Source organism: Panthera tigris, chromosome X (assembly GCF_018350195.1).
Source record: "Panthera tigris isolate Pti1 chromosome X, P.tigris_Pti1_mat1.1, whole genome shotgun sequence".
Lineage (NCBI taxonomy): Eukaryota > Metazoa > Chordata > Mammalia > Carnivora > Felidae > Panthera > Panthera tigris.
The window spans coordinates 96,828,168-96,848,209 of NC_056677.1; the positions used below are offsets into that span (position 1 = coordinate 96,828,168).

At 42.9% G+C, this 20,042-nt stretch overlaps 1 protein-coding gene across 6 annotated transcripts in view; it reads left to right on the top strand.

The window, feature by feature from the left end:
• DOCK11 (dedicator of cytokinesis 11) overlaps window positions 1-20,042 on the top strand; it is a 197,858-nt gene that overhangs the window by 160,434 nt on the left and 17,382 nt on the right. For 5 of the 6 annotated variants that reach the window (XM_042973744.1, XM_042973746.1, XM_042973745.1 and 2 more), the window contains 3 exons: window positions 7,661-7,767; window positions 14,881-15,003; window positions 19,649-19,762. In XM_042973744.1, the coding sequence (XP_042829678.1) occupies window positions 7,661-7,767; window positions 14,881-15,003; window positions 19,649-19,762 (344 nt within the window). The remainder of the gene's footprint in view (window positions 1-7,660; window positions 7,768-14,880; window positions 15,004-19,648; window positions 19,763-20,042) is intronic. The other variant, XM_042973749.1, reaches the window with a different exon arrangement.

Consider the following 20,042-nt stretch of genomic DNA (forward strand, 5'->3'; position numbering starts at 1 on the left):
AGGAGAGAAGTTTGTAACTGACCAGGGAACCCCCATAAGGCCATTGGTAGGTTTCTCAGCAGAGCCTTGCAGGCAAAGAGAGAGTGCGATGAAGTATTCAAAGAGCTGAAAGAATAGAACTGCCAGCCAAGAGGACTCCAGTAAAGTTGTCCTTCAGAAGTGAAGGACCGATAAAGACATTCCCAGGCAAACAAAAGCTGAAGGAGTTCATCCCCACTACACCTGCCATGCAAGAAAGGCTGAAAGGAGTTCTTCAAGCCGAAATGAAGAGATGCTAGTTAAGAACATGAAAACCTGTGAAATGGATCCATAAGAATGGATAAAGAAGATGTGGCACATATACACAATATTCAGCCACAAGAAAGAAGGAAATCTGGCCAGTTTGGGCAACATGGATGGCATAGCATAGCATGGCATAGCATTATGCTAAGTGGAATGAGTCAGAAAGAGAAAGACCAACACCGTATGATCTCACTTTCATGTAGCATCTAAAAACTCGAAACCACAGAGGCAGAGCGTGGAATGGTAGTTGCCAGAGGCTAGGGGGTGGGGAAAGTGGGAAGACGTTGACGAAAGGGTACAAACTTTCAGTTAGAAGAGGAATAAATTCTGGGGATCTAATGTACAGCCCAGTGATGATAGTTAATACTGTATTATATACCTGAAAGTTGCTGAGAAAGTGGATCTTAAATATTCTCATCTCCCCGCAAATGGTAATTATGTGGGGGGGGGGGCATTCATTTCGCAATATACACGTATCAAACCAACGCACACACCTTAAACTTACACAGTGTTCTATTTCAGCTGTGTCTCAACAGAGCTGGCGGGGAGGCGAGGGAAGGAGAAACAAAAGGGGAGTCGGGGGTCTTGAAGGGCTTCAGGATCCAGCAGATCCAATTCAAGAATCTGTCTGAAAGCTTCCCTTTCCAAAACCAGTATTGTTGACTGCTATAAAACTACTCAAATAGTAAAATAGTTGAGTTAGAAACCTTCTGCTATCTATCATAACGGCCAAGCTATTTCCTTTACGGTAGTTAAATGAGTAACATCAGGGCAAAATGAAACCATCTCGTGGGAGCCTTATCACTCTGGTTTGATCGAGGAGAACACAGCCACGTTTTGTTTTGTTTTGAATTCCTACAGTTAACTATATAGCTCCCATTTTACATCTAAGGCTCAGTTGATTGCCTCATATAATAATACCACCCATGTGGGGAGAACCTCTTTATACATAGTCATCCCAAGCATGGTATCATGAATAAAATGTAGATTCATTTTATTATTTTTTTTATTTATTTTTTTATTTATTTTTATTTATTTATTTATTTATTTATTTTTATTTTATTATTTTTATTTTTTTATTATTATTTTTAATGTTTATTTGAGAGTGGGGGGAGGAGAGTGTGCACGAATGGGGGGGGCAGAGAGAGAAGGAAGGAGAATCCCAACAGGCTCCACGCTGTCAGTGCAGAGTCTGACACGGGGCTCGATCTCAGGAACCATGCGTTCATGACCTGAGCCAAAATCAAGGGTCAGGCGCTCAAGTGACTGAGCCACCCAGGCGGCCCTTTTTCACTTAGATTTTAAATTAACACTTTCTGTTTGGTACTGAAATATTTAACAACCCGTGTGTTTGAAATTGGTAGACTCTAGTGTTCTCCTTTGAGTGCCTAGACTTGGTTTTAAAATGGAAAAATAATAATTATCAAAAGAAGGCCCCACCTGAGGGTTTTTTTTTCCCCTACATCACCAGTCTGCCTGTGAAATTATAGTCAAAATAAATATTGAAATTGTACATCTGCAGTTCCAAATAAACTGATACGAGAACTCAAAACACGGTAATGCATTTTTAGGTGTAGTTTTCCGACAAACGAGGGTAGTATTATCTCCTCTCTCTAATTAGAGAAATCTGCAAAAAGATTTTTATGTCCACGGAGTATAAAACCGTACCCTTTAGATGTTGAAAATTGTTAAGTGTATTAAAATATTTCCCTAGATTTTTTTCCCCATAGGTACAAAGACTTAAAATTAGGCAACAATCAAGAATTATTAATCTCCATTATCAGTCCTTAAACTTTGAAAATACAAGACTGGGCAAGATAGCAACTAAAATAGAATATAAATATTGCTGTGGTTTGTTGGACATGAGTTGGGGGCAGCTAGCCTGTACACAAAACAATGCGACCTGTTTCAGTAAGTGGAAATAGTGCTTTAAAAACTTCTCTAAATATTTGAGTAGAGTTGACACACGATGGTACATTAGTTTCGAGTGTGCAACATAGTGACTCAACCTCTCGGTATGTTACGCTGTGCTCACCACCAGGGCAGCTACCGTCGGTCACCGTACAAGCTACTGCAATGCCATCGACTGTACTCCCTGTGCTGTGCCTTTTATTCCCCTGATTATTCACTCCATAGCTGGAAGCCTGTATCTCCCACTCCCCTTACCCATTTTGCCCATCCCCCTCCCGCTTAAATATTTACTTCTTAATACCCCAAGGTGTTTAAGAGTTTATCCTTCCTATAAAGCAAAGAGTCCCTCTCTGAGTAGGAAAAAAATGTTTTGCATTTAACAAAACATGTTAACATTTAGGAGTTCATGTATTTATTTATAGGCCCCGTTTATTTTTAAACCTGGAAAATCCTACTTGCTTAAACTAGCCAACCTTATTCTAAGGGTGGCTCAGTTGGTTAACATCTGACTCTCGATTTCGTCTCAGGTCATGATCTCATGGCTCGTGAGTTCGAGCCCTGTGCCGGCAGCGCAGGGCCTGCTTGGGATTCTCTCTCTCTCTCTCTCTCTCTCTCTCTCTCTCTCTCTCTCTCTCTCCCTCCCTCCCTCCCTCCCTCCCTCCCTCCCTGCCTCCCTCCCTCCCCCTGTCTCGGCGTCCCCCCCTCCCCCCGCCTTCTTTCAAAATAAATAACTTTATTTATAACTTAAAAAAAAAAAAACTTAAATGGTGGCAGTAGTAAAATCCTCAGGGTGCCCCCACCCTTGGCTTTAGTCATTCAGATGATCCAAAACACCTTCTTTTGGTGATGAGTTGATTAAACTATGACAGTTATACCAATAGACCCTATTAATTGAAAACACAAGTTAAAAATTTAATCTGTTAACCTGTAAGAGCTGGCTATTTACAGAGTAAATAAAACAAACGTTTGAGTTCAGCGCTGAAAAAAAAAAAAGATTTTATTAGTCTTTAAGACAGACTTCACAAAAATAGTTGAGCAGTTCCACAACCCTTTGTTTTCTACTGTTAAGCGTCCTTTGATAATGAAGACAAAAGGGAAGGAGAGTTAGAAAGTATTTTAAATCTTGGGCATAGCAATTGCAAAAATTTTGTTTTCTCAAACTCCTAAGCCATTTCTCTTGAAGTCATTATAAAGTGCTTCTTTTAATCAAGATGAAATGAAATACTACTTACCAGCTGACATATTGGAAACAGATGTTCTGATGAGAGTTTGTTTTTTTTTTTTTAAAGAGTTTGTTCCATTGGGTGGTTGCCTAAGCAAGCAAAGGCTTGGGCCCCTGTCCCCTAGGGCTGACTACAAAACACCAGTGATGGCTTATTTCTAGATCCTTCTTTTTTTTTTTATTTTTTTTATTTTTTTTTAACGTTCATTTTTATTTTTGGGACAGAGAGAGACAGAGCATGAACGGGGGAGGGGCAGAGAGAGAGGGAGACACAGAATCGGAAGCAGGCTCCGGGCTCCGAGCCATCAGCCCAGAGCCTGACGCGGGGCTCGAACTCACGAACCGCGAGATCGTGACCTGAGCCGAAGTCGGACGCTCAACCGACTGAGCCACCCAGGCGCCCCTAGATCCTTCTTTTTTTATGTTTCAAGCACTGGACTGAACGGGAAAGGGGGAGGAGGTGTGCAGTTTTCCCTGCCCCCACCCTTCTTTCAGTCAGCCAAAGCCCTTGCTCTTCCTCCCGGAGAGACCTTAAGGATACCCTTCTCTTCCTTTGACCTAAGTTCCCTCTAAGTGGTGATACTTACTGGGTGTTGGGTACTCTCACCCCCACGGATCTAAAAAGAAAAAAGGTTTCAATGTCCCTATTTCGGTTCTATCTGAGAACACCTCCCTCCCCCCCCCCCCCAAGTATTCTAGATCTCATTCTTTGGAGGCGAGACTTGATGTACCTCTTCCTGAGAGAGGGCACAACTATTCTGACCCGGGGAAGACAAGAGTCAGGTGTCTGCGTCCTTCCACCACCACTTGGCATCCAAGGCTCAGCAAAGCTTCGGTCCTAGAGGCCCCCCTCCCCCCGCCAACAACCCAGAAAAAGGAATTTCCTTTCCCATAGAGTCTGTTCCTTTCATTCCTTATAGGGTAATGTTGCTCCCTTTCCCAAGTCTTTTTACCCAGGATCTGATAGCTTAAGTTCCACAGTCTTTTTTATTTCCTGACTCCTTGCCAATCACAGCCCTCCCCGCCTTTTGCCTCCCCTCCCCCTTCAGGACTCTTAACCTCTTATCCTTCTTCTGACTAGCGGTCTTATTTTACCAAGGGTTGAACTGCCTCCCCACCCTCCAAACTCCTCCCGGCTTTTATTTTTTCCTGGGACACTTGTGCTCAAGGTAATGGTCTGTCCTTGGACAGTGTGCATCTTGCTTTCCCTAGGACAGCAGTCAGGACTACAGAAGCTATAGCTTTGAAGGGCAAGGTCAGGAATCCAGGTCATCTACCAGAAAGATTGATAGCAGACTCTTGAAGACCACCTTATATAATGCTACAGAGCGCTATGTGAGATCCCCAAAACGCGTGCCTCCCTCTGTTGGGATATATACACTGGCCACTTCCAGATTCAGCAGCTTATTTCATCTAAAAATCTTTCTAAGGGCACCTTGGTGGCCAACCCCGGCTCAGGTCACGATTTCGCCGTTCACAAGTTTGAGCCCCACGTTGGGCTCTGTGCTGACAGCTCAGAGCCTGAAGCCTGCTTCGCATTCGGTGTCGCCCTCCCTCTCTCTGCCCTCCCCGCTCGTACTCCGTCTCTTCTCTCTCAAAAATAAACATGAAAAAAAAACTTTAAAAATCTTTCTAGGGCTAAGGGCAATCAGAAATTTCCCCAAGCATTTTAAAGACCCTCACAACGAAAAGGGTCCTTTTGTCATTGGATAGTTTGGTGGGTGCTAATAACTTATGCAAACAAGGGGGATATATTCTCCTCTAGGTAGAGATACGTCATTAGGCATAGGACTCCCGATAACACGCTTACCACGTGTAGTGGACTCTGAAGCTAACAATCCATGAAGCAGACAACAAACTCCAAAGTGGGCATTGACCTGTCAGATTATGAGAAAAAACATAATTTGCCCTCCTTATACTTAAAATATATACTTGAGGGGCGCCTGAGTGGCTGAGGCAGTTAAGCGTCCAACTTCGGCTCAGGTCGTGATCTCGTGGTTCATGAGTTCGAGCCCTGCATCAGGTGCTGTGCTGACAGCTCGGAGCCCGGAGCCTGCTCCGGATTCTGTGTCTCCTTCTGTCTGTCTCTCAAAAATGATAGACATTAAAAATAAAAGAAAATATATATTTGAAATCTACTTAAAATTTACTTAAAATAGCTCTCCCAAGATGCTTTAGCCTCATCTGATCTCAGGCACAGGAGTGTGCCCCTTTTTGTCCTCCCCTAAATCACAGCATTCTAGAAAAATCCTAGATTTGGGAATCACTTAAAAGTCTCAGAGCAGACAGGCATTTTTTTCCCTAGTCGTGGACCGAGCTGCCAGAGGCCTTTTCTTTGTTGAGGACCGTTGGGGGCCCCCTTCCCTACCACCTAGCTCTTGACTTCGCAGAGTTGATCAAGTGGGACATTGTCTCCTACATTTCAGAAAGTTCTCCTAACGCACTATTCAAAGAGTGGCCGATCTGAGAACTTTGTTACTGGGTCACAACAAGCTAAGGAGTATTATCCTGAGTGGAAATCAGCTATGTCACTGAGTGTATTTAATTCAGCAGACTTTTTTTTTTTCCCATAGACTCAGTTGAAGAAGGAAATGATGAATTGATTTACGTTCGGGTGCAAGTTCCTTGTCTTGTTGTGGTCCAGCACTTTGAACAGAACTTGCCTCGAAGTCTATAACAGACCATTTTAGGCATGCTTCTCTTCAGAAATGAAGCGCGTTCCGCTCTGTCTTCAGTGTCTTTTATTACCTAATTTCTTTCAACAAAAATGGCCCTGAAGGCCATTGGGTCAAAGTAAATCTCATTTTCATTTCTTTTTTTTTTTTTTTAATTTTTTAAGTGTATTTATTTATTTCGAGAGAGGGGGAGTGCGAGCGGGATAGGGACAGAGAGAGAACGGGGAGAGAATCTGCCTAATGCAGGGCTTGAACTCAAAAACCGGGAGATCATGACCTGAGCCAAGACAACGGTCGGACGCTTAACTGACTGAGCCACCCAGGCGTCCCTTATTTTCACTTCTGCCTCGCCTCTCTTCACAGAAATCCACTGACTGCTCCCTCTGTGTCTCTCCGTTCTTGAAAAAGCACTTCAGAATAACCCCATCTTCCCTCTCCAGAAGTCTGTCTCTCTCTCATAGAAGCGTGGTGCTTATTTGGTAACTCACGCTCTATCAAGCATCTTACAAGACGATGTATGTGTGTAGCCTTCATTTAGACCAGGGGAGCTGGCAGAACCCCAGCCCTGATAGCTGACCTTTCTTTCTGCCAGAATTCTGAGAAATCTCTTAAATACGGGGAAGCCTGACTCTCTTAAACCTTCCTTCTTCTTTTCCCAAGAGTGTTTGGACACATGCACAGAGCGTGTAGGGCAACCACAAAGCCTGCCTTCTATACCTGAACTCTTGCTTGACGGCAAACATTTGGTCCACGGTCCCACAGCACCTGTTCCCAGCTTCAGCTCACTTGCTACTTCCCAGGGCAATCTAACTCTGAAAGCGTGCTGATTCTCCCAGGGCCTGTCCCCTTTCTCCAAGGACGCTTCAGTCCTGCCACATGTTTTCTCTGCCTCTCTTACAAGTCCTAGGCTAGGCTTCCTCCAGCCACCCAACCCACTTCCTTTTTCCAGTTCTTCAGGAAAATTAGGAACTGGAAACGGTTACCAAAGCACATTCCCTGGCTGCCTGAAAAGTACATGCCCTTTTCGGTTAGGTGACAGACCAGAAACACACAGGATCAAAGCGGTCAGTTACACTAGGAAACATTTACTATACTAGCCACTGAGGATGATGCATGGTCAGAGAATGAACCTGACTTGTTAGTAACTTGAGCTCGCTTTTCGGGAAAAAGACTGGTAGAATGTGTAATAGATGGGAGTAATTTGCAAAATTCTTTACAAGCTGAAAATTGCCACTGATGGCTTTGACCGGCACAAAAGTATCTGTGTTTGTTTTTCAGGGTGAGCAGTCCACGTAAGGCTGTTCTTCACAAAGCACTTTTTAAAAAATAAATGTACTGGGGCGCCTGGGTGGCTCAGTCGGTTGAGCATCTGACTTAGGCTCAGGTCATGATCTCACGGCTCGTGGGTTCCAGCCCCGCATTGGGCTCTTTGCTGACAGCACGGAGCCTGGAGCCTGCTTCGGATTCTGTGTCTCCCTCTCTCTCTGTCCCTCCCCCACTCATGCTCTGTCTCTCAAATGAATGAATGAATGAATGAATGAATTTACTTCACTTCTTTCTATGCATACAGAATTATTCCCGAGTGGATGTTCAGCCTTCAAGAAAATAACTCCCAATATAGATGAAGAAGGAGCAATGAAAGAAGATGCTGGAATGATGGATGTCCATTACAGTGAGGTAAGATTCCGGGGCCTGCAATGCCAGTTACATAAATCTAACTTCTTAAAATTTATATTAAAAAATTATTACAGCTAACTTAATTTGGAAGGTAACCAAGGGCTGATGAACTGTAAGCATTAAAACTGCCCAGGGCAGAGATGTCCCTATTTGGAATGTGGAGCCTGGCCTCTGGAGCGGTTCCTGTTGTCTGGTTTTAGAGAGGCAGTATTTATCATCTTCAAATTACCATCCCAGTAACCAGATCAGGGTCCACATACTTTGGAAAAATCTCCATAAAAAATAGAGTTAACGATGCAACAGCTGAGCAGTCTCCGCAGAAAAGTATTTTCTAAACTGGAAAATTTCTGCCGTAAACTTCTTACGGGTAGCAAAACAGCTTTAGTTGTCAATCAGTGAATACGTATTGACTTAGGAACAAGGCTCTGGACTTGGTGATATAGGAGCTGTAAAATAATTACATATGGCTAATCCCTGACCTCCAATATCAACCTGAACAGCTAATATACCTACATGGAAATGGGTAAAAAAAAAAAAAAAAAAGACTATGCCATTTGAATAATGGCCTCAGTGTGCTCCATGTAAAGTCAAAGGTGAGAGAGATGCCTTTGAGCTGAAGTAAAACAGAGGAGGTATGATCAGAGACGGGTGGAGAAAGGACACTCTGGAGGCAGTCTAACAGAGGAGGATAGTAGCAGGGACCAAAGTTCAGAGGTGGGAGGGGCACCTGGGTGGCTCAGTCTGTTAAGTGTCTTGACTTCGGCTCAGGCTCAGGTCATGATCTCGCGGTCTGTGAGTTCGAGCCCGGTGTCCGGCTCTGTGTTGACAGTTCAGAGCCTGGAGCCTGCTTCGGATTCTGTGTCTCCTTCTCTCTCTGCTCCTCCCCTACTCAGCCTCTCTCTCTCTCTCTCTCTCTCTCTCTCTCTCTCTCTCTCTCTCTCTCTCTCTCTCTCTCTCTCTCAAAAATAAATAAACATTAAAAAAAAGGAAAGAAAGAAAGAGCCTTGATCCTGACTCTTTTTAATACTCTCAAGGAGACAGGTAACATTTCTTATCAGTCAAGAACTCCGATCTGTTTTGTATGTAAACACATTTGTTGGAACTCTTTTGTGTTCTACAGTAAAAATTTATATATTTTATTTGATGTATACAGATAGAATCCTGTTCCAAAAGAGCCTTTGTATATTTCAGCTTAAGTAAGAAGGCTTCCTCCTCATGCCCTCACCAGTGGAAAAATAACCAACACTGATTTGGGAGTTTTATTGAAAAGTACAAACGTTTGTCTATTTAGTGCCTGTATTTAAACGCATGAATGAAACCAATAATAGTGAAACTTAATTTGTTTCTCAAATGACTTTTCTGACCTTTGATTTTCAATAGTTTGTAAAGATATAATTAGCACACAGTCAAATGCACATTCCTAAATGAACAGTTTGATGAACTTTGACAGTTGTATGCACCCATGTAACTTCCCATCAGAAACAAAAAAGAGAACACGTCCATTCTCCTGGAAAGTTCCCTTGTGCCCATTTCCAGTCAGTCCCTCCTCCCCCACCATCTAATTTCTCACACCATAGATGAGTTTTGCCTGTATTTTGGTGCCATAAAAATGGACTCATTCATTCCATTCGATACATACCGTTTTGTATCTGGCTTCTTTTGCTCACCCTAATGTTTTTGAGATACATCCACGTTGTTGAGTATATCAAAAGTTTGTTCTTTTTCGTTACTAAATAATACTCCATCGTATTGATATCTGATTTGTTTTTGTAATCCATTCTCCTGTTGATGAACTTTGGATTGTTTCCAGTTCAGGGCTGTTAGGAATAAGGTTGCTTTAACCATCCTTATCTATGCCCTTTTGTGGACATATGCTTTCATTTTTCTTGGGCAAATACCTAGGAGTGAAATTGCTGGATCCCCGGGAGGTTGTGTATTTAATTTTCTACGAAATTGCCAAAGAGTTTTTCAAAGTGAATGGCCCGTTTTATTCTCCCGCCAGTAAACAGGTGAAAGTTTCAGTTGGTCGAGATCCTCACCGACATCTGATATTGCTGATTTTTTTTTTAATTTTTATTTTTGCCATTCTGTTAGGCATGAATTGGTATCTCATTGTGTTTTTTTAATTTATATTTTCCTGATAACTAATGATGTTGAGCACTCTTTCATGTGCTTCTTAGCCTTTCATATGTCTTCGTTTGTGAAATGTGTGTTCAGGTCTTTTTCATTTTTAGAAATGGCATTGTTCGTTTTTTCATTGTTGACTCGTAGACGTTTTTTGTATGTTCCGGATATAAGTTCTGTGTCAGATATATGTGCTGCAAATTTATCTTTGATTTGCTTATTCATTGCTTAATTGAGTCTTTTAATTTAATTGAGCCAAAAAGTTTGGTTTTGATGAAGTCCAGTTTCCCATTTTAATGGTTTATTCTTTTTGTGTCTGGTCTGAGAATTTTTTGCTTACCTCCAGATTGTAAAGATATTGTCAAAAAAAAAAAAAAAAAAGATATTGTCTTACACTTTCTTTTTTTTTTTTTTTTTTTTTTTTTTTTGAGATTTTATTTTTAAGTAACCTCTACACCCAACATGGGGCTTGAACTCACAGCCCCGAGAGCAAGAGTCGCACGCCCCTCTGACAGAGCCAGCCAGGCGCCCCTTACATTTTCTTCTATAAACCCTGGATATGAGTTTTATATTTAGGTCTGTAGGGGCACCTGGGTGGCTCAGTCGGTTGAGCATTCAACTTCGGCTCAGGTCATAACCTCACGGTTTGTGAGTTCGAGCCCCGCGTCGGGCTCTGTGCTGACAGCTCAGAGTCAGGAGCCCGCTTTGGATTCTGTGTCTCCCTTTCTCTCTGGCCTGCCCCTGCTCATACTCTGTCTGTCTGTCTCTCATAAATAAACGTTAAAAAAATTTTTTTTTAATTTATATAAGCCTGTAATCTAAAATACATTCTTGAGCATGGAATTAGATAGAGGTCAAGGTTCAAGGTAGACATTTAGATGGTTCATACCCTATGGGGGAAAATAAGACTTTCCTTTTGCCTGATCGAATTCCTTTGGCGCCTTGGTTAAATTTCAGTTCTGTGTATGTGTGCAGCCTATTTCTGTACTCTGTTCTATAGCACTGACCTGTTTGTCCATCTTGATATGAATATGACACCATTTCGATGGCTTTCACTTTATAAGTCTTGAAATCAGGTAATGTTAGCCCTCTAACTGTTTTTTTCAAACTCATCTTGGCTATTCTACACCCTTTGAATTTCCATATAAATTTTAGAATCCTCTTTTCCACTTCCTCAAAATAGCCTGCTGGAAGTTTTCGGGGGATTTTGTTAAATTTATATACGAGTACATGGAAAATGGCAAGCTTAGCAATATTGAGTCTTTCAGTGAATATTTATTTAGGTCATCTTTAATTTCTCCCAACAGTATTTTGTGATTTTTTTAGGGCAGAAGTCTTCTGCTGAGTTTCTTGTTAGATAATCGATGTTTTGTTGCCACTGTAAACAGTATTGCTTGATTTATTTTTCAATTTGTTGTTGCTAACATATACCACTACAGTTGATTTGTGTATGTTGATCTTGTAATCTGCAACCTTGCTAAGTATGCTTATTGGTTTTAGTAGTTTGTTTATTCCTTAGGCTTTTCTATATATACAATCATACCATTTGCACAGACAGTTTTATATTTGCCAATCTGTAGGACTTTTCTCTCTTTTTCTTGCCTTGTGCTGCCTAGGACCTTCAGCATAATGTTGAATTCAAGCGGTGAGAGCAGGCTTTTTTTTTTTTTTAAGTTTATTTATTTATTTTGAGACAGAGAGAGTGTGTGAGCAGGGGGAAGGGACGGAGAGAGAGGGAGACAGAGAATCCCAAGCAGGCCCTGTACTGTCAGCCCAGAGCCCAATGCGGGGCTTGAACTCCCAAACCGTGAGATCGTGACCTGAGCCGAAACCAAGAGTCGGACGCTTAACCGACTGAGCCCTCTGGGCGCCCCGAGAGAAGACATTCTTGACTCGTTCTCAAACTTATGAGAACAGCATTCAGCCTATAGATTTCTCATAGATGCCCTTTATCAGATTGAGGAAGGTCTTGCCTAGTCCTTGTTTCTGGAGAGTTCTTTCTTTTCTTTTTTTTTTTTTAATTTTTTTTTTAACATTTATTTATTGTTGAGACAGAGAGAGACAGAGCATGAACAGGGGAGGGTCAGAGAGAGGGAGACACAGAATCCGAAACAGGCTCCAGGCTCTGAGCTGTCAGCACAGAGCCTGACACGGGGCTCGAACTCACATACCGCGAGATCGTGACCTGAGCCGAAGTCGGACGCTTAACCGACTGAGCCACCCAGGCGCCCCTGGAGAGTTCTTTCTTAATATCACGAAGGGATGTTGAGTTTTTTTCAAATGCTTCCTCTGCATCTATTACTGGAGGTACCGTGTTTCTCTTTTATTCTGCTTTGTTCTGTATATTACACTGAATTTTTTTCCTAATTGTAAACCAGCTCTACATGCCTGGGACCCAGTAGTTTGTCACAGATTTTTAATTACCCCCAAAGTTCTTCCTTCCGACTGTTACTGGAGATTTTAATTTGGCTATTAAATGTTAACATACATTTATTGAAGCAGCAACAGCTAATGACCATCTATGCACCGCCACTATACTGGTGACTAAAGAAACCAATAAAAATAAGATCTCATTACTACCCCCGAAGGGACCCGGCCTATTTGGAAAGTCAGGTACATAGATGAGGGGCAAGTATGATGATAGATACCCACCCGATGAATGACCAGAGTAGGATAAAAGGCATCTAGTGTCTTGCTCCTCTGTATTCATGAGGAGAAGGATCCCAGAAGAGGTGATCTTAAAGAGCCGTCTTAAGGGAGTTAACCAAGTAAGGGGAGGAAAGGGCAGAGGGCACAACAGGAGCAAAGGCACAAAGTTAAGACAACACCGTGGTGCTTCAGGAGAACTACTAGGAGTTCATTGTTGTTGGAGCATAAAGTACAAGGCTGGGCCTGGTGAATGATAAGATTATAGAAATATCAGCCAGACTATTGCAAGCCTTGGGCGCCAAGTGAAAGAACTTGTCCTTTGCTCTTTGAAGGAAGGGATAATAGCCATCCTGAGGTTCTAAGAAGGGGAGAGGGATGTGGTCCGGTATGCATTTTCACCAGAAGCCTGTGGCGCATACTGAAAAGTGCCAAGGCCGGAGGCAGGAAGATCGATTAGAAAAAAATAACGAGGTCTTAAGCTTTAGCTGGGAGAGTAGAAATGGAGAGGAAGGGTCAGATTTGAGAACTGTTGAGGAAGCAACACTGGCAGAAGTCAGCGGTGAGCTGATTGGAGGGTGAGTGAAGAGAGCGCGTGTCCGTTTTCCGGAACCGAGGTAACAAAGTATGCGCTCGTCCATTACCTCACAGTTCCAGCCTCCAGAAGTCTGAAGTCAAGGTGTCAGCAGGACCGTGTTCCCGCTGAGACTCTGGGTAGACTCTTTCCTCGCCTCTTCCCAACTTCGGTGGTAGCCACTGGTCTCCAGGTCCCTTGACGTCATAGCTGCGTTACTCCAGCTCCGCCCCTGGAGTCAGGTGGCGTTCTCCCCGCGCGTCTCTGTCTGCTTGTGTGGACATCACTCCTGTTGGGTTAAGGGCCCAGCCTCCTCCCGTCTGACCTCACCTGAACTAACTCTACCCGCAGGGGCCCTGTTTCCACAAATAAAGTCACATTCTGAGGTACTGGGGGTCAGGACTTCAACATCTCTTTTTGAGGGACACAAGTCACCCCATGACAGGGCCAAGTCAAAAGTACTCTTAGGTTTCCTAGCTAAGGGTTCGTAGGGTGTCGCCCCCGGCTAGGTAGAAAGCACAAGTGAAAGAACTAGGTTAGGAAGAAGTTGAGTTCAGAATTGCCTAAAGGGCATACAGGAAAAACTGTCTTAGCATTCAGCGCCGTAAACCTCAAGAACATCTCTTTAAGATGGAAACACGCTGGGGCGCCTGGGTGGCTCAGTCAGCTGAGCGACTGACTTTGGCTCGGGTCACGATCTCAAGGTTCATGAGTTCCAGCCCCACATCAGGCTTTGCACTGACCACGCGAGCCTGCTTCGGATCCTCTGTCTCCCTCTCTCTCTGTCCCTCCCCCATTCGCTCTCTGTCTCTCTCAAAAATAAATAAACGTTAAAAAAATAGATAGAAACAGGCTGTTGAGACTCACAGATAGTGTCAGCAATGGGCCTCATCTTTTTATTGTCGAGATGAGGGTTCATAAAGTAACTTACAGCAGCTGTTATCATTCTGGCGAGGTCAGAGATCTCTGTCTTGAGCTATTATCCTGTCCTTCTCACAAACTTTAGGGCCGGCAGTCAGGAAGGAAGCATTGTTTACCAAGACTGCATCATTTTAGTAAACATGTTTATCACTAACACAGCAGCTTGAAAGTTGTCCAGTCTTCTGAACACTCTATTACATTATGTGTCAATATAACTTCAGTATAAAAAGGAAGCTGTGAACATTTATAGGCTTAGGGGAATTTACCTTATCAGACATACAGTTTGGAACAAATAATATATCCCGTTTTAAAGATACTCCTTCTTGGGGGCGCCTGGGTAGCTCAGTCAGTTAAGCATCCGACTTCGGCTCAGGTCACGATCTCGCGGTCCGTGAGTTCGAGCCCCGCGTCGGGCTCTGTGCTGACAGCTCGGAGCCTGGAGCCCGTTTCGGATTCTGTGTCCCCCTTTCTCTCTGCCCCTCCCCTGTTGATGCTCTGTCTCTCTCCGTCTCAAAAATAAATAAAACATTTTTTAAAAATTAAAAAAAAAAAAGAAAACAGATTCTCTTTCCTAATGGGTTACATTTCTAAGTACAGTTAACAACCTCGCCATGTGAGTAAACGATATCCATAGGTACGCTTCACTGTTATCAATATTGATTTCATATTTTTAAGAGTGGTTTCAGTTTCAGACATTACAAGCGTTTGATTTAAAAAATAGAGTCACACAAGCATACTCCCTTCTGTACACGTTGTTTGTTCTCTACGAACTTGAAACGGTTCAAAATTTCTTTGCCAAAACTCTAAAACCACCTCTAATTCCTGATTGCATTTTGCCCTTAACGCAGGAAGTTTTGCTGGAGTTGCTAGAACAGTGTGTGGATGGCTTATGGAAAGCAGAACGTTACGAAGTCATTTCTGAGATTTCCAAGTTGATCATTCCAATTTATGAGAAACGTCGTGAGTTTGAGGTAGGTAATTGAAACATTCGCATCATTGGGGGCGCCTGGGTGGCTTAGTCAGCTGAGCCTCTGACTTCGACTCAGGTCTTGATCTCGAGGTTTGTGAGTTCGAGCCCCACATTAGGCTTTGTGCTGACAGCTTGGAGACCGCTTTGGATCCTGTCTCCCTCTCTCTCTCTCTCTCTCTCTCTCTCTCTCTCTCTCTCTCAGAAATAAATAAACATTAAAAAAAAGTCTAAACACTTGCATCATTGGCCTAAACTATATTTTATTTTGGTCTCGGAAAACACGGTAACATCGTTATGTTCCTATCCCTCTACTGTGTGTCCTCTGAGGAATAAAAGGTTAATTATATCATGGCATTTGTGTTTTATTGTAGAACATAGATACTTAACTATGTTGTGTTGACACATTTGTCCAGTCTGAAAGTTCCTATCCTTAAAAGTCCTGTGACATCCTAAAATCGGAATCCTACCTTATATTCCTATAAATTTTCCAAAGGAAATTGAGGGTAAAACATCCAGAATATAAATTTTAGATTATACAAGTGGTTCTTAAAACATTTTAATCTAGCACCTCCCCCTCCACTCCCCTCAGGGCATAAAAAATTCAGTGTTTTCTTCACCAAACCTTCGCCTAATAAAGGTATGGAATCTCCTGGGCACCCGGGTGGCTCAGTCAGTTAAGCGTCCGACTCTCGATTTCAGCTTAGGTCATGATCTCATAAGTTTGAGCCCCACGTCGGAGCCTGATTGGGATTCTCTGGCCCTCTCTCTGTGCCCCTGCCCCTGCTCTCTCTCTCTCTCTCTGAAAATAAACTTAAAAAAATAAAAAAATAAAAAAAAGCTATTGAATTTCCATGTTGTCCCGGGAAGAGTCATAGGCTTTTACGATTCTTTGCAGTTCGATGGGGAGACCAAAGGGGCTGGTAGCCCTACTGTGAGGAGTTTTTTTCCAATTTAGTCTGTCAGATAAAGCTGTTGGTAAAGGGTAATTAATAAAGAATGTAGTATAATGAATACCTGTTGCCACCGGCCCAGGTTTTATATTCAAGTCTTGGAGTCCAAATCGTAATTTCTACGCCTATCGTATTAGGAAAGGGTTGGTTTAGGATCCAAGCCTTCTTTAAAAAATGTTTATTTATTTTGAGAGAGAGAGAGAGAGAGAGAGAGAGAGAGAGCACATGAGCAGGGGAGGAGCAGAGTGACATAGCACGAGAGAGAGTCCCAAGCAGGCTCCACGCCCGGCCCAGAATCCATCGCAGGGCCCAGTACCATGAACCGTGAGATCGTGACCTGGGCTGAAATCAAGAGTCTGACGCTCAACCAACTAAGCCACCCAGGCGCCCCTCAACCCCTTTTTTTAAAAAGCAAAGCAATTTGGGGCGCCCGGCTGGCTAGGTCAGTTAAGCGTCCGACTTCGGCTCAGGTCACGATCTCACGGTCCGTGAGTTCGAGCCCCGCGTCGGGCCCTGTGCTGACAGCTCGGAGCCTGGAGCCTGTTTCGGATTCTGTGTCTCCCACTCTCTCGCTGCTCCTCCCCTGTTCATGCTCTGTCTCTCTCTGTCTCAAAAATAAATAAACGTTAAAAAAAAAAAAAAGCAAAGCCATTTATCCTTAAGTATAGCAAGTATGCTTTCATCGTTTTCCCAGAAGGAAAACACATACATTTAATATCATCTGCACTGTTCTACTCTCTCTTCAGACTGGCCCTGATCAAACTCACTTTTTCTTCCCAGGTTCTAGGCCTTTTCTCTCTCTGCCGTAGTTTTGGGGTATGTGAGGCATGCCTGAAAAATCATAGCAGCGTTCGAGTGATTCTATTAATAACTAAACCTAGGTCATAGAGGTGGCAAAGAATAGCTCACAAGATGATTGCCCCTTTTAGCAAAACATGACATCCTAAGAACCTTTGTAAAATTTCCAGAATACCCGCTTTCTTACCAGCTTGAAGATAAGGCTATTACAACCCCAGGGAGGGGGTGCCTGAGTGGCTCAGTGGGTTAAGCATCTGACTTCAGCTCCGGTCACGATCTCACGGTTTGTGGGTTCGAGCCCCGCGTCAGGCTCAGAGCCTGGGGCCTGCTTCAGATTCTGTGTCTCATTCTCTCTCTGTCCCTCCCCAACTTGTGCTCTGTCTCTCTCTGTCTCTCAAAAATAAATAAATGTAAAAAAAAAATCTTAAAAAGAAAAAGAACCTCAGGGAGTATTTTGCTGCTCAATCAACTAATAGGGAAGAAAGAAAAATATATCTTTACACATGAAAGGAAACGCTGTTTTCTATAGGGACACTCCTCCTATTCCCTTGTCGGCTTGTAAAGGTCTGTGCGGATCCCCTAGCGTTCCACATGGGATGTAGTCCTTGTTTCTCGGACACTGATATATCATTTTTCACTGCATCTTTATGGGACGGGCTGAAAAAGTGTCAGAGACAGCAGCCATAAAGATAAGGAAGATTTCCCTCAAATTGAGCACAGCCTCTCTGTGCTCCCCGTTTTTATCAAGGTGAAATTCACGTAATACACAACCATTTTTAAAGTGTACGATTCAGTATCATTCAGTGCATTCGTGATATTCTGAACCCGCCACCTCTCTCTACTTTCAAAACGTTTTCATCACCCCAGAAAAACACGTCCTACCCACTAAGTGGTTCCTCCCCCTCCCACCCGCCATCCTCTGGCAACCACTAATCTGCTTTCCATCCCTATGGGTTTCCCTATTCTGGATGTGTCATTAAAAAAGGATTCATAGAGATGTGACCTTTTGTGTCTGGCTTCTTTCACTTAGCATAATATTTAGAGGTTCGTCCACGTTGTAGCATCTGTCACAACTTCATTCCTTTTTATGGCTGAATGATTTTCCATTGCGTGGCTATGCCACGATTTGTTTATCCACGTATCCATTGACAGACATCTGGGTCGTTTTCACCTTTTGGCTATCACGGAGAGTTGCTGCTGTTGTGAACATTCGTGTCGACGTTTCTGCACGGCAACTGTTTTCATTTATCTTGGGTATATACCTAGGAGTAGAATTGCTGGGTCATGGGATGATTTTATGTTTAACGTTTTAAGAAACCACTGAACCGTTTTCCCTTTTCCCTTCCCACCAACAATGTATACGTTCCACAGTCCGACCAACACCTGTTGTTTTGGGTTTTTCATGAAAGCCATCTTAGTGGATGTGAAGTGTGTTCACATTATGGTATCTGATTTGTATTTCCTTATGACCGAGGATCTTGAACATCTTTTTATGTGCTTCTTAGCCATTTGTATATCTTCTTTGGAGACATGCTTGTTCAAAACCTTTGCCCCTTTTTAAATTGGGTTGTCTTTTTGTTGTTGAACTGTGAGAGCTCTTTATTATTTTCTGATACTAAACCTTTATCAGATTTGTGATTGGCAAATATTTTCTCCCATTCTGTAGGTTGGCTTTTCACATTCTTAATAATGTTCTTGGCACAATGTGCTCCCTTTTTCTGGGTACAGATGAGGTGGCTCAGTCGGTTGAGTGTCCAACTTCGGCTCAGGTCATGATCTCACACTCCGTGAGTTCGAGCCCCACGTCGGGCTCTGTGCTGACAGCTCAGAGCCTGGAGCCTGCTTCGGATTCTGCGTCTCCCTCTCTTTCTGTCCCTTCCCCGCTCATGCTCTGTCTCTCTCTCTGTCTCAGAAATAAATAAACATAAAAAAAAATTTTTTTAAACAAAAAGAAAAGTAATCCAAATTAGGGACGCCTGGGTGGCTCAGTCAGTTAAGCATCCGACTTCAGCTCAGGTCATGATTTCACACTCTGTGAGTTCGAGCCCCGCGTCAGGCTCTGTGCTGACAGCTCAGAGCCTGGAGCCCGCTTCGGATTCTATGTCTCCCCCTCTCTCTGCCCCTCCCCTGCTCATGCTCTGTCTCTCTCTGTCTCAAAAATAAAAACATTTTTTAAAAATTAAAAAAAAAAAAAGAAAACTTCTGTAAACTTGTATAAAAGCAGTCCTCACTGAGGCATATACTGTTATTTTTGTATCTGCATATTTTGTTTGTTTTTTTCTCTTGGTGGTCTGCTGTATTTCTGGGGCTACTATCTATGCCTCAGAATGGAAGGATCCAGATCTCTCTAGCATCCTAAATCAAGCCTTTCCTCATCACTCCACCCTATTTCTTCATCCAACAATGGGAGAGGGGAATTACCCCCAGCTTTTGCTGTTTCTCTGAGCTTGACTGCATCTGCATTTATTTTTATCTCCAGAAGTTTTTGCACGGATTTTTAATTCTCGCCTTTGCCTTAAAGGCTCAAGCAAAAAAGCATCTGGCTTCTCTTTCAGTTAAACTAATTCAGATATAACGCAAATAGTAGTCAATAATACAGTAGGTTTAAAGTATGCCTTCCCATTGAGGTATGAATGAAATAAACCCACAGATACGCATCTAGTAGAAATGGTTATTGACCGTTTTAATTTCTACCCTTAGCCTTGACATTGTTGAGGAATTTCGTCTAATTGTGACAGAGGGGCAGGGGAGTGTGGCTGACCCCAAAACACATTTTGAAAAGGAAATAGCATTGCTTCTCCCCCAACCCCCCACCCCCACCCCGCCGCCGTGTATTTATCTTAGCCATTTAGTAATTAACCAAAAGATAAAGCCGGTTTGTATATTCTCGTTTTTCAGAAACTTACGCAAGTTTATAGAACTCTTCATGGAGCTTACACAAAAATTCTAGAGGTCATGCACACAAAAAAAAGACTTTTAGGGACTTTCTTCAGAGTTGCCTTTTATGGCCAAGTAAGTATACTTTCGTTCATAAAGCTGTTTTTCTTTTTAAACATTCACCTTTGAATTATTAGATTACTATAGCAGCAGGCATTGGTTCTTGCCTTCTGTCTAGATAGAGCGGCTAGCACAACAGCCGGAAGCCTCTGTAAGTGTGACGCTCACTTTGGTTTCCCTATCTAAATCCAGTAGGCCAGAGTCCAACGCAGAAGATTTGAATTTCTCCCTCAGTTTCATTTTCTGTTAAACCTCTTAAGGTATATATTTAATACCCAGTACTGAGAGCTTTCAA